The sequence below is a fragment of the Phalacrocorax aristotelis genome, chromosome 5 (assembly GCF_949628215.1).
Source record: "Phalacrocorax aristotelis chromosome 5, bGulAri2.1, whole genome shotgun sequence".
In the NCBI taxonomy this organism is placed as follows: Eukaryota; Metazoa; Chordata; class Aves; order Suliformes; family Phalacrocoracidae; genus Phalacrocorax; species Phalacrocorax aristotelis.
This window is the reverse complement of record NC_134280.1, coordinates 43,046,150-43,060,816: the sequence shown is the minus strand read 5'-3', so window position 1 is coordinate 43,060,816 and position 14,667 is coordinate 43,046,150. Positions and strand designations below refer to the sequence as shown.

Genomic DNA, 14,667 nt, shown 5'->3' with positions numbered 1-14,667 from the left:
GGAAACCTTCATAACTTTCATTTGTAGTTAAAGACACAAGAACACAGCAAGAAGGGTCATGTGATCACTGATTTGTGATTACTGCCAAATAGCATCCAACTTAGCTATCTGCAATGACTGTTCTTATCGACTCTCATAACCGATATCATATTCCAACTGTGAAAGCTATTAAATGTGTGGATGACAATTTCACCTCTATGAGAACTTACAGAAAATTAAGGTTCACTAACGTGCTTCTACGTTACACTATCTTATTGAATAAAGCTGAAAGTAAAGAACAGTCAATACAGTATTTGGTTCTTATACCACCTGAGAATCCAATCCAAATCAATAATGAACCTGGGGGTACTCCTCTTACATACCTTCAAATAAGAAATAGAGGAATATAAAGTTATGGAATAACAGATACATTCCAATAGACAAGACAGCTCCAAAAGATTAAAAGTAATAAAAGGAATTAGCGTGGAAGCTCTCCCAGTTGTGTAAGGTCACAAAAATGTCTTGGCCAACCATCTACGTTTCATTAGACTGACACAGCTATGAGGCCCTGAAGGCCACACGTGGACTGGGAAACAGCCTTTGACCTCCCACATATATGGTATCAACTCTCCTAACTAGGTCAGGCATCTGGATCTGGAGAAAACAAAAACGCAGCTTTTTGCTTAAATCACAGTTATCCCTCCTACATTTTGCTTCTATGGCTCCACATATACCGTAGCTGGATACAAATACCTCATTAACAACATATGTCTTGGGAGCTATATACAACTTGGAAAAAAAAATGGAGAAATAAGAATGCAGAGATGGAATTTTCCTCTAAAATCCGGTAAAATGCAAACACTAAGTGAGACTCGCAAATACTTGTACAAAAAGGCAACGTGCATTGATTCAGTTCTTACATAGAACAAGTCACCAAGGGATTCAGGCGCAGCAGCCCTGCATTTACCTTGGGACACTGTAAGCCCTGGTCTCTGTGAAAACTTGTGTTAGAGCAAGGAAAGAGAAAATAAGGGTAACTCTTTTATCAGGGAACATACATTTTTCAAACCAGGACATTGATCACAAGATGTGATTAAAAAACAAGGCAGCAGTTGCATTAAGCGTAAACCCCCCTCCTTAAATAATTTAGCTGCATGGATTCAAGTTCGACCCTGAAGCACTCAAGTTAGACTTTCCAAGGCAGTCAAGTTTTTATTGTCCCTACCTTTCTGTTTAACTGCAAGTCCTGGTTCAGTTTTCTCTTGCAGTTTAGCAACACTCTCCTCTGAAATCTTGTCTGCCACACTCTTCATTTCCACAGTTCCTGTAACAAGAGTTTATAGTCAAATGAAACTGAAGATACAATAAAAATTTAATATAAAAAGCCATGCTCAATACCTGTTACACTTACTATTTCTTTAAATGCTATCCTAGTTTAATAAACCATCTTGAGTGTAAATAAATAACTTTCGAAGTTCACAATGACTTTTTACATGACTGCTGATTGAACTCCTTGTGTTACTGCAAAATAATGGCTACTTCTTCAGTTCAGAAAGGATTTACGAATATTATTTATTAGCCTCATAGCTGGTGAAACAATACAATATTTACCTAATAAAGTCTAAGTAATTACTAAAATACACAGTATTGTTTGTATACTACTTGGAATGCATAATGCACTTCAGTTTGTTTCAAAGACTTCAGCTTTAAACACATTTCATACTAAAGCCATTAAGAAATCAAGAAAAGCTGATTTCTGGCAGCTGAACTCCACAACTTGCTGGTAATGCCACAGAAGAGCTTAGTCCACAAACGTTATTCACTTTTGATACTATCTGAAATGGATTCATTTTTGCAAAAAATTAAAGACCATTTCATCTACCAATTATCTTGAATTAATTCCCCCAATTACAATAGGACGACGTTGACAAAAGCAAAGTAACATACAGTAGAAGAAAGCTGAAATATTCAGGTATACATCTGATTTCTAATTTATCTGCCCAGGGAGAAGAGACATTCAGGATGGAGGGATGCAAAGAAGAAACAATTCAGCACCATTTGTACATCATTCCTGAATATATACCTGTGCATTGAACACACATGGTCAAGACACATTAAACTATTCATATGGTTTGTCAAGATACGTACAGAATGGGTAGAATATTTAGAATAGAATAGAATCATTTAGGTTGGAAAAGACCTCTAGTATCATCAAATCCAACCGTCATTCGAACACTACCGTGTCTCTTAAACCATGCCCTGAAGTGCCGTGTCTACACTTCTTTTAAATACCTCCAGGGATGCCAACTCCACCACCTCTCTGGGCAGCCTGTTCCAATGTCTGACCACTCTCTCAGTAAAGAAATTCTTCCTAATACCCAATCTAAACCTCCCCGATGCAGCCTGAAGCCGTTTCCTCTTGTTCTATTGCCAGTGACCTGGGAGAAGAGACCAACCCCACTTCACCACAACTGCCTTTCAGATAGCTGTAGAGAGCAATCAGGTCTCCCCTCAGCCTCCTCTTCTCCAGGCTAAACAACCCCAGCTCCCTCAGCTGCTCCTCATCAGCCTTGTTCTCCAGACCCTTCACCAGCTTTGTTGCCCTTCTCTGGACACACTCCAGCACCTCAATGTCCTTCTTGTACTGAGGGGCCCCAAACTGAACACCGTACTCAAGGTGCGGCCTCACCAGTGCCAGTTTAGCTTTAGTCTTATCATTAAATATATATACACACACACACACAGAGGCACCCCTTCACTTGGAGTAATATGTTCAGTTCTCACACTCTTCAAAATGCAGCAGAAGCAGAACAGATTCAGAAGTAGACAAGATTACAGAAAAACCACACGTGTTTAAAACAGAGGTACCCAAAGTGCTGCCCAGGAACTGAATGCAGCATTTCCGAGTCTCCTTATCTGCAAACAGTTAACTGTAGTGCAAAGGTAAAGAACAGATTCACAGGGCCCCCATCTGCAGCCAGGATACCTCAGGTAATCTTTACATCACCAGAACAAGCGAGCAAACAGTTTTGAGTGAACAGGAAAAGATTTGCTAGGTAGAGCCCTGCCTAATGCTTGGGTTGAAACATCCAACAGTTCCAAAAGCAGCAATGAAACTACTGCAGGCAGCATGAAGCTGAAGCTTTCAGAACATACAGATCAATAGTGGAGGATCTACTCCTCCACCCATGCCACAGGAAGCATCCACAAAGATATACAGTCCATTGCAGCAGAAATGCTGAGTTCTACTAGTTTAGGAGGAGATTAACACACAGCAGAGAAAGGTCAGCCAGCACTTTCATTTATCTGTGCTGACTAAGGCTCAATTATCGTTTTATTAAACTGAAACTAGCATTTAAACATTCATCACCAAGCTTTACAGCAATGTTACAAGTTACTCATAAGGTCTGGACCTTAGCAGAAAAGCCAAACCAATGGTGGAAAGTGAAGCACTTTATTCCATCATTTCCGTTCAGAAAGTAATTCAGTGTCTGAAAGGAAACCTATTCAGATCTCAATTAAGAGCAACTGCAAGTTTTTAAAAAATTACATTCAATTTATCAATCAGCTTCTAAATTAGCAAAAATGGTCTGTCACATGATACAATTTTTGCTGTAAGGCATGTTGCAACTATAAAAGCAGTCATTACCTGAGTAGTAATAAATGTAACATTTACTATGCAACACCAAAAAAAACCCCACCAAACACAACATTTGCTCCAATACCACTAGGAATTTGTTCGTAATAGAGGTGAGCAAATGCTGGTAGAACTTGTTTTAATTACCAGCACAGCAAATATACCTGGTTTTGCTCAACTAGTCTCTGTTCACCACTTCAGCTTTATTTATTACAAGTTTAGTCTCCTGTTGTGCATTTATCTCCAGTTAGTATTAGAAAACACAGAAAGCTCTGATCATCATCACCAGTAACTACAGAGACCAGTGAGCAACAGGCATCAGTGTATCTCCAGAGGTTTTTACTCCCCTCTGGATGGCTTACTGGAGCACCTCTGAGCCTTAACTCACCTATTGCTGCTGTGTTAGAACAAAAAGAGGGCTAATACCCCAAAGTATTTAGCACCACTTAGGTAAACTGAAATTTGCATGTGCTGGCCTGCTGCATCACAAAAAGAGGAGTATTCTGAAATATTTACCTCAAAGCCAAAACACAGGGTAAGTCATTAACCGTATTTCATTTGTTAGAAAAACTGGATCCTCATTTTAAAGAAGGGATGATCCTATAAAATGGGGCATGTCTAGTCACTGTAGTGAGTGCCCGTTCAGGCTATAAAACAAATATTTAAATCTTGGGAAATAAAAAAAGTTATAGGATCAGCTAAGGATCACTAAGTAGTAAAATATGACTACATTTAATGGAATCCAGATGGTATTTTTCATCTACAAAATTATTAAAACCTCACAACTCATAAGTACATGAGATGTGACATAAAATTTTCAATTTTTGAGCACCAACCTGAATTAATCTGCTAAGTCAACAGACGTTCATATCCAAAGTGCCAGATCTTTCTCAAAGTGTTTAAGGTATCTAAACATTGTTTTAATTTTTTCCCCAAGTCCTTTTGAGAACATGGCTATTGGTTGATATGAAAACACTATCCAAGCTCTGATATAACTTCAGTATTTTGTCTCAGACACATGGAAACCTACTAAAACACAAACCCAAAGAAAACGTGGATCCTTGCAAAGACAGAGCAACACACAATCTCTTTATATAGATTAAAAATAGTAGTAACACTGGCAGATTAAGTGTATGAATATCTTCATGCTTCATTAGTCTAAACAGTGTCTTTAGCCAGAATTAGCTATTTAACAGGTATCAGTTCACAGGTGTTATTGTATCTTCTGAACTGAGATGTTAAACTGATTTATGTACAGTGACTTCTTCAGTAGAAATAAAATAGCAGCTCCCAGGGTGCAAAACCATTGCAAGAAAACTTGAATCAGAGTAAATTATCAGGTCACTGAAATAGGAGTAGGAGGGAAAAGGGCACTTAGATACAGACAGAAATTGCAGTTACACTGTTACTACGTGAGCTGCAGTTAGCAGCCAGTTTTATTCCTTACCTACGTGTTTCTCTAGGCTCTTACGCTTGGCTTTCTTACACAAAGGGCTAGTAGTACTAAGTTTAGACTCCTTTCTTCCTGATGCAAAAGTACCAAGTATTTAGGATATTCTGAAGGTAATCTAGTTTTGATTTAGTATGCAAATACAGTATTTAATACACTTACATAGAAAAGCTCATGACATAACCAACTGCAATGAAGCACCTTAACGGATAAAATAAAATTATTTACTTATTTAATAAAGCCTGGCACAACTGTCTATTAAACTCAGTTAAGACTATCTCAGGACTAAAATCTTCAATTAAATCCTATCTAAAGAGTCTAAGAGAAATGACTAATGCAGGTGCAAGGCAGATGAGGAGGAATGTTTATTGAGGATTGTAACATTTGTTAAATAGCTCCACTCAACAAAGACTCAGAAGAGGTTATCACCAAAGGCTGCCAAAATGGTCTGTAATCAATACAATTACAGTTTATATCTATCCACTTCCTAATGAGCAAGTACAGATACCACGCATCTGTTATTACAGGTGTCAGCCTTGACAGACTTAGCACCGAAGCAAGGACAAGATGACTACAGAGCTACCTCCTCATCTGCTGTCAAGACTAGCGCAGCCAAGATTCAGTCTGGAGTCTTGGCACTGCACACCCATCAGCGCTGGTGGCCACAATGCTACCAGGGGTGGCTCCTGGCCATCACAAAGAGATGGGCCTTTTACAGATTCTCACTTCTTGCTAATAATTCCTCAATAACAAATAAATATCTGGCCTTCCTTCCCCAGCACTCTCAGAAGAAATGCCACAGGGCTTGATTCCTTACACCTGGCTGAGCTACTGTGGAAAATGACATGGGACAGGATTCAGTACTGATGATACCCAGATCACCTTCCCTGTTCCCACTCAAATATCAAGGTCCTAGCCTGACACCAATCTGGGTGCAAATACAGTTGACCACAGCTGTAATGAGACACACTGGAGAGTCACAGATCTACAAACCTGTGCCATTGTTTCAGTAGTCAGAGGAATCTTCTCTCATCCCAGAGGTTCTGCTTAACAGTTTATCTTCACCTGTTCTCCAGCTTACACTTGCAGCGTTGTAAATGTCTCAAGCTATGGAAATCACTCAGAAAGGTTTCGCTTGTCTTGAATTCACCCAACCATCTTTTCACTGAAGAAACTCCAGAAAGTTTACACAAATGTGGATGGTTTAATGTAATGCTTATCAAAAAATACCCAGGGAAACTCGTTTTTGCACTGGTCAGTACTCAGGGAACATGCCTTTTTGTTTGTTTGTTTTCTTGGTTGGGCTTTTTTTGACAAATATGACCTTTTCATTTATAAACCCAAAATTCCTAAAGACCAAACACTAAGACTTCAGATCCTTGAGAAATGATTGAAAAATTCAGAAAATAAATGAAGTTTGAATTCCCTAGGCAAACTGAGGAAGAGCACTCTTCCTAAATATTAGTAAGTGACGAAGTTACAAATTTAGGGTTCATGGCTGTATGATTTAACCCTAAAGGAAAGTACATCTTGCCTCACAATGTCTTTCATCTTACTAAAACAACCTTAAACAACAGATCTTCGGTCTTACTAAAACAAAAATACTGCTCTGTTGTAAACATTTCAAACCTTTACACGTGACTTTATGTAAAGGTAATGTGCAATAGTTTTATCAACTCAAACATACTGTCCACTAATCCTCAGTGATAAAAAAAGAAAAAAGCATCCCAAAGTTCTGGAAGGCATATTTGTCTGAACTTGCTAGATTATGAAGCAAATAAACACTTCTGTGAAAACAATAGAAAAAGAAATAGTTATAGACCAACTAAAAAAGCCCATTCAAAGAGAATACTATAAATATCAAGAGCAGGCTCAATTTACATCTGCAATTGTGCATGAGGAATGCGAGCAAACTGAACTGACTACTACTTCCTATGTATCAAATTCATGCAGAAAAATTGCCTGTTGGATTCATAAATGCATACTGGGAGTATAAAGCAAGCACTGATAAATAATAAACATGGATATTTAAGTATTTATGCTATTCCTATTCAATAACTCTCCAGCATATTTAATGGAAATAATATCCGCCCTCTAGTTACCTTCTCCTCCGGGTCTGGAACGTTGCCTCGATCCTTTTGTTGAAGGCTGTCTTGATATTCCTGCAGAACTTTCACTCTTAAAAAAAAAAAAAAGCCCACAAATTGATACAATTGTATATTAAATATTATATATTTCTATATAAAATTTACTTACATGTGTTGCTTTTTACCTGTATGCACTATATGTAAAAAATATTAACTTACAAAACTGACCCACACATATAAGTTTAAGCATACGTCAAGTTTATTTTCCTCAAAGTCTGCAGGTGTTTTTCCTGGATACATGCTAGCTATTTTCTTTTAAATGAACTTATATGATTAGATATCAGTATTGTAAAGACAAATTCCAAATATGACCTAAGACTATCCAGGGCAGAGCAATCTTGTGAAGCCTGCAGAGCATCTAAGATGCCACTGCTGGTCTTGGGACATAATGCCTAGTTACCAGTGAGCTACTGAAAGAAATAAGATGCTTACAATCACCTATATGTTTCAGCTACATCAGATACACAGTTCCTCTTTAACCCTCTGGAAAGTCTTAAATTTAATTCCAAAACAGAAGCAAAGACTAAAAAACCGTGCCACTAGACTTGCATAGTCCTTTACTCAAAGGCAACTTTCCTGTACAAAGACCCTGGAAAAACTAAGAAACGGGTCCTGTCAGAAAGTCCAGCAAACAAGCAATGGACCATCCGAAGGCACAACTGGTACAGAAAGGAGGATAAGAGTTCAAAAGTGGAAAAGATCAAACTGGAGGAAAACTCAGGACAATTCTGGGGACTCTGACCTTAGTCCAAAAGTGACTCAGAGAGGCCAGGAAATGAAAGCAGGCAAGCACACACAAGAATTATTTTTTTCTCCAGATATAGCTTGCACTGGCTGAAGTCAAGAACATCAGACTGACAATACTTTCTGCAAAGGCACTATGTTGCAGAGGGGCAGGTTCGTGAGAGCTGCCACAACTATAGGCAGGGTATACTACAGATTTACTACTACCTGAAGCACACCTGGGGCCCAAATGCCTCCAGAGAAGGTCCAAGGTGTAAAGGAGGACTCCTGCCAGCCCAGCAAAACTTGTAGTTATGGGGTCAGGGTGGCAAGGAGGCAGGCCATCTCCTTACACCAATCTTGACTAGCAGAAGGTGCAGTCCTCTGCTTACGTGATGATGGAGCCAGCAATGGGATCTGGCCCACCATGAACACATGCAGGGCTTTCCACTTCTTACAGGACTGTACATACTAATAAACCAGTAGCTTTCAACAAGCCATTCATGCTTCTAATAACTTCCCTGTCCTTTATCCAACTCCCTGATTTCATAAGCAACATTTGTTGCCAAAGAAGCATCTACCTCTGACCACAACAGATGAAGTACAGGTGATTTACAGAATACCATTTTATGTTTCTATGCTTTTTATCCCTATAATACACCTCTGCATCTTACTCAAAACCCTGAAATGTTTAGCACCTCACAGGATTTCCTCCTGATCTGCTTTTTTGTAGTTTGTGTGAATTAACAGTCCATGCAGTTGGCATCCAAGATTTGTTGCCAGCCCTGCTAATAATGTCCATAATAACATAAATGAGAATTACAAATTCTTCCATTTCTGTGCAAATGTTAACTTTATATATTCCAATAACCTGTAAGAGAAAATTGTCAAATTACACACTGTAAAACATTCATTTTCCATAATACCTTGCATATAGGACAAGAGACCATACATGTTGTAACAGAAAATAACACTACAATATTCAACACTATAATACTCTAACTACTTTAGGTGACCATGCAAAAGAAACACCCCACTTCTACAAGCTTACAACAATGTACCCACTGGCCCAGGAGACACAGCTACATGGAGAAGGGGAATGAAGTTGATGCGTCAGGAATGCTGTGGTAAGTTTGCTTTGAAGGCAAATGTTGTTTTTTTATATGCTATAATGCACCACAGGCTCAACAGAAGTTCTTGACAAAGCAAGGAGAAATGCTTATTAACAACAGATAATCACAGTATGCAACTGCAATAAACCGAGTAGTTGAACTGTTTCAAGGTGCTTTATAAGCAAGTGAGAAGTCTACATGAGCGTCAGCTTCAACAGTTAGTTTAGGTCCTTTAAAAACTACATCTCCTTCACTTCTATGACCGTAATATAACATACATGCCCAGAATTTCAATTATTCGGTCAGCCAAAAGAAAGCCCTACATCCTACACTTTGCAAAAATCTAGTTGAATGGACAGTACATGGTCCTGTTTTTAAATAAACTAGTTTTCACTTGCACTATCTTCATGGGATTATTACAATTATTATTATTTGACCCACAACCAGGGCTACCAATACTTTTGTTTCATTCTCTAGAAAATGCTGGCATATTATAAAGAAGAACAGACAGAAGTCAAAAATGCATAGCTAATACTGAAGTGGTTAATCTTAATCTTAGGTCATCTTAATTACTACCATCTTTCACAATCACAACACTATGCAAGGAGCAAAAGTAAAGCTTACATACCATCAAAGTCTGGCTCTACGGGCCCGCAGGCCACATCTGGTAGACTCAAACTTCAGCAGCTCTTGGGGTGATGTAATTATTAGCACAGGTGGGGAAGGAGTTCAGAATAGGTGCTGAGGCTTCTGGAGGAGTGGATTCAGTCATTTATTTATGTCAGGTAGTGACTACAAACACCGCTTAACATTTTTGTAGAGCCACATGTGCGCACTGGCAACAGGTGCAAAGTAAAAACTAAAATTTAATCGCTATGGTAGCACACAAAAACAAATCCCACAATATTTATGATTTGAGTCTTTCCAAAGGGAGATAAACTAGGTCATTCTTCTTCTTACAAATCCATAGGCTCCAAGACTTTGAAAAGCAGTGACTGGAGCCATTAAAAAGAAATCTTACACCATCCTGGAAAAAACATATTAAAGTGGAATCCTAGATGGATGTATGCACACTTCCCAGTTTTCAGTAATTACATTTCTATTTGGAGAGGATACAGCAGCCTGCTGTAAACCTTCCAATCTGCTGCTTTGTCCTCATAATTAACCTTTAAATAGGTTGAATTTTACTTTAAGACATAAGAAACAATGATTTCTGACGTTTCAGCAGGTCAGGAAAAGGAATATGCTTTGAAAAGTCATCCTGCCAAACTGCTAATTACTCCCCCTTTCCATGCAACAACCAACCTCTATATTCATGAAAGGAGGTCATGAACAGTTTCTATCAGTGACTTTTAGACTGCTCTCCTAACTAATTCTGTACATGCTTAACATGCATCTACTCTAGCCACAGCCACTCCATGCACCAACAATCGAAGGCAGGAAAAACACTCCCACCCAAGCAAGAAAGGGGGACAACTCATTGTGTAAATAGGCCGGAGGGATTTTCCCCTTCTAATTCATCACTGATAATGAGCCAGCAGTGTGCCCAGGTGGCCAAGAAGGCCAATGGCATCCTAGCTTGTGTCAGGAATAGTGTGGCCAGCAGGAGCAGGGAGGTGATCATGCCCCTGTACTCGGCACTGGTGAGGCTGCACCTTGAACACTGTGTTCAGTTTTGGGCCCCTCACTACAAGAGGGACATTGAGGTGCTGGAGCGTGTCCAGAGAAGGGCAACGAAGCTGACTTACATTTTAAAATTTTGTGCCACAGACTATTCTTCAGCAAATAAACACAGCTCATTTCTAATGCTTTTACTGCAAGCTATGTACCCCTCAAAGACTTTCTTTGCTCTTTCCCTCAAACTGCTTTATTCCCAGTATTATTCTTAAATCGGCTATCATTATCAATAGGCATACTTTATTAGTGTGCAACAGCAACAAGGAAAGATCTCTGTTTGCTAAGGTGACTTTGACTGCTGTGGTGATAAAACTTAAGAAAATATAAATCAATTATCATTTCCTCACATGAAGGCTCACACAGTGCTGTTCTATTGGCGTTAGCTTCTGCTAATGAAAACCTTTCAAATGCAAAAATAACTATTAGAAAAACCCCACTTTTCAAAACATAAGTTTTAATGATGGATTTATATTACACGAGCCAGTTATGAATAACTGACACCAAAAAGAGGGTCATTCACAGCACCGGAACAAAAATATATGAGCCACATCCAGCAGATTTCCATGGAATGATTCTCTCTGCTGCTTCTAGGGCAGTTATGTCTTTTTTTCATTCAGTAGTTGTTTCATTATATAGTTGAGATGCGTTCCAACAGAAATAGAAGTTCATTAGATATGACTTAGAGGCTGTTTCAAGTGACCAGTTCCAGAGCAAAACAGTTTGTAGGGCAAAAATAAAAGTCATTACAGAAGTGGCCAAAAGTGACAGGATATTACAAAAAGCTTCAGCCAAGAGTTTCAGCAGCCATCTGTAAAATGGAAGAGACTATTCCAATGTGTTTGGCCTTAGGGGTAAATAACATACCTGTTCTGCAGCCACTTTCATATAAACAGCACCATACGCTCAGAAGCTCTACACCCTCAATCACCTTTTGTCAAAAGACAAAGTTATCTTTATTATTTAGAAGGTAAATCAGTCTTGCTGCAAAGTGTCCATTTTGAACAAGACTTCTACCTGAGATGGACTGAGAGCTAACAAAATACAACTCAATCTGCTCTGATCAAAAACAGCGTGGTATGCCACAGCTAGCCTTGAAGCAGCAAGTAGACGTCTTCCGATTGCCATGTGTTAGCCAAATGTTTCTTCTAATTCCTACTTATGCTTGTTTTCTTTTAGTTCCAAAAAATTATAGATACTTATGTGATGACTGTTACACACTGGGTAACATACAGAATTTCTTTAGTACTAGAAAAATACATTTTTAAAAAAAGTCAACCTGTCAAAATTTAAGTAGCATTTTAAAGCTGGCCTCAGTAGCAGCAAGAAAAATAGAGTTGCACGAATACACATAGAATCTTACATAGACTCCTAATCTCACAGGAGGAAAGCCAGGAACTAAGCTTTAAGTGATAGCTTTGCTGTACACATAGAATATGAAAAAAAAATTATATAATTAATTTCTCCTCTAAAGTAAATGCAGCATAGAAGCCATTCAGCCTGAAACTCCACAGAAATCTCAAATGAAATAAAAATTCCCATTTCCCCACTGCTTTTTCCCCCGCTGTTTCCATGTTCTTATGCTGCCAAGTAGCGTGTCTGAAGAAAGGGCTTAATTCAAATACAGAAGCAGCAAGATGAAAATCAAGTGGAAGACAAATAGCTCATAATGCCATGAAGCCACATAAGATTAGGCTTGGAAAGAGAGAGAAGATGTGTCTAGGACCGTGACGATAAAGGGAACAGGACTAGAAGCCAGGGTAAATGGGTGAGCACAACAGGAACAGACCAGAAAAGAAGAGGTTAATCCTCAGGGCAGAAAAGAGTGGGGTGGGTGACATGTTAAGTATTGGCATATCAGCCATTGCTTCAGAGGGGCTGCTTCAATTGTTTCACTTGTATTATATTTACAAGAAGCTAAAGACAGATGCTGAAGATTTATTGATTATGCGGCAGAGACTACAAACTATGACTCAATACTCTTCACGTGCATAAAGACAAAGTTTCCCTTCTTTTTAATACACTTGTTTCACTGCCACGTGACTTAAATGGAGTTACAGTGTAAACCCCTCGAAATAAAGGCACTACCCTGCTGTGAAACAACTGCGAGGACAGGATGATCAACCCCAGTCCATCAGAATTAATTTCATGCTGGAACTTCCTCTAAATCACTTTGTGTGGCTATCTTAGCTCTCCAGCTCTAAAAATTCATTGGGAAAATATTAATTTCATTCCTCTATTCCACAGTCTTAAGATGACGACCATTTGTCATGCACTGGTCTAACGTGTGTGTTTTCATCACCTAAAAACTAAGCAGTGTCTACTGTTACGCAAGCAAGTAGAAGAAAAGCATGTCATCTAGATTTAAGGTAATAAACCCACATGCCTTGGCATCACTCCCAAAAGCACTTAAGACGGGAAATGAAACTTTACTGCCCCAGTGTATTATTGTGGTGCCCAAGAGCACTACCATAGTTTGGGATGAGGCTCAGAATTTCCATTAGAGACCCGATTTGCAGGAAGTTTAACTTGGCCATGAATGTTTGCTTCAGGCTAAAAACTATTCTATAAGCTCTCCCTCCAAGTGCCAATAATTTAAAAGTTTGGTTGGATTTCAGTCAAAGAATGGCTATAAATTTGTCATCTCATGTAGAAGACACAATGATGTCAGTGGCCCATAGACTCTCAACAGAGACTCCTGCTAGACTTGGGATCCTGCCTATTTTTTCCTAGCCTGAGCCGCTTTATGTTAATTTATTGAAGTCTCACTCTTTAAACATTTAGCCATATGGCTCCGTAATTCCCCAAATTGCCTCAGGTCATCAGGAAGCAGCAGAGGCAGACCCAATGGTATCACAAGCAAGAGCTACTGTTCAGAAGCAATCTGAACAGTAAATTGCTATTCTGCCCTACCATCATCCAGCTGCATAACACAGGCCCAGGCACAACATTACACTAATTTTCTTTCCAAAACAGTAACTTCTATTACAGTACAAAAAAACCAAACCAACCCAAACAACAACAACAACAAAAGAAACAAAAACACCACAAAACCCCAAACCAAACAAAAAAAAACCCAAAACAAAAAAAAGCCCACCAAACTACCTTTCCAGGAAAGATTCAGAGGAATAAAGAGAAAACTCTGAAGTAAAGATTTTTTCTGAAGTACCTAACATATCAATACACAGAAATAAAGTCTGGAAAATGGAGTAAACCAAGTAGACAACTTCCGTTTAATCTCAGAGAAATTTAATAAATAAAGAACCCAGACAGCCCTAAAACTTGTAATCTACTTACCTTTCCACCTTACATTCCTTTTGTGCAGACTCCCAAATCATTCTAAAATGCAACACTTTCAATATTCACCTTCCCAGATGATCTATACTACTAACCTCATTATCTGGCTGGCACTTGCTGTCTTTAGTGGACCTCTGCGTTTTTCTAAGCATGGATTCCTCAGAATCTGCAGACTGAAAAGAAATTAATTGCTTTAGATTCAGTGTGCTGAGAAGCGAGCTACTTACCTGAATAACGTGAAAGGGGAAATGAGCATAGAGTAGAACCAAGCACACTACAATTGTATTTTTATCCATCTACCTGCCCTCTTTACCTTGGCTCTCCCTCATAGGAGACTAACCAAGGAACATAGACAGTCAAACGTTGTTCTTTTTGAGTAACATCAGGAAGGTAAGAATCCTTAAGGCCAGCAGACAGGAAATGACAGAATTGCTTTCTCACATCTAACAAAATTAAACTACTCCCTAGAAGCACCACTGATGCCCATTAATCCCAAAGTTCTAGTGTGAACCAGCATACAACAGAACAGAAAGAGAGAATAGGAAATATTTAGAGGAGGAAGAGAGAAGTCAAAAAGAACTACATAACAAAATGCAATAAAGACATGGCTTTTAAGGCAGTTTAGGGCTTTACACTGAGAAGGTCTGA

The 14,667-nt window shown here is 38.8% G+C and overlaps 1 protein-coding gene across 6 annotated transcripts in view; it reads right to left on the bottom strand.

Moving 5' to 3' along the window:
- TRAF3IP1 (TRAF3 interacting protein 1) overlaps positions 1 to 14,667 on the bottom strand; it is a 52,578-nt gene that overhangs the window by 21,816 nt on the left and 16,095 nt on the right. For all 6 annotated transcript variants that reach the window (XR_012660715.1, XM_075094154.1, XM_075094156.1 and 3 more), the window contains 3 exons: positions 14,115 to 14,192; positions 7,169 to 7,244; positions 1,205 to 1,303 (listed from right to left, as the gene is read on the bottom strand). Coding sequence is in view for 5 of the 6 variants with exons in the window: in XM_075094154.1 (XP_074950255.1) it covers positions 1,205 to 1,303; positions 7,169 to 7,244; positions 14,115 to 14,192 (253 nt within the window). In the remaining variant the exon portion in view is untranslated. The remainder of the gene's footprint in view (positions 1 to 1,204; positions 1,304 to 7,168; positions 7,245 to 14,114; positions 14,193 to 14,667) is intronic.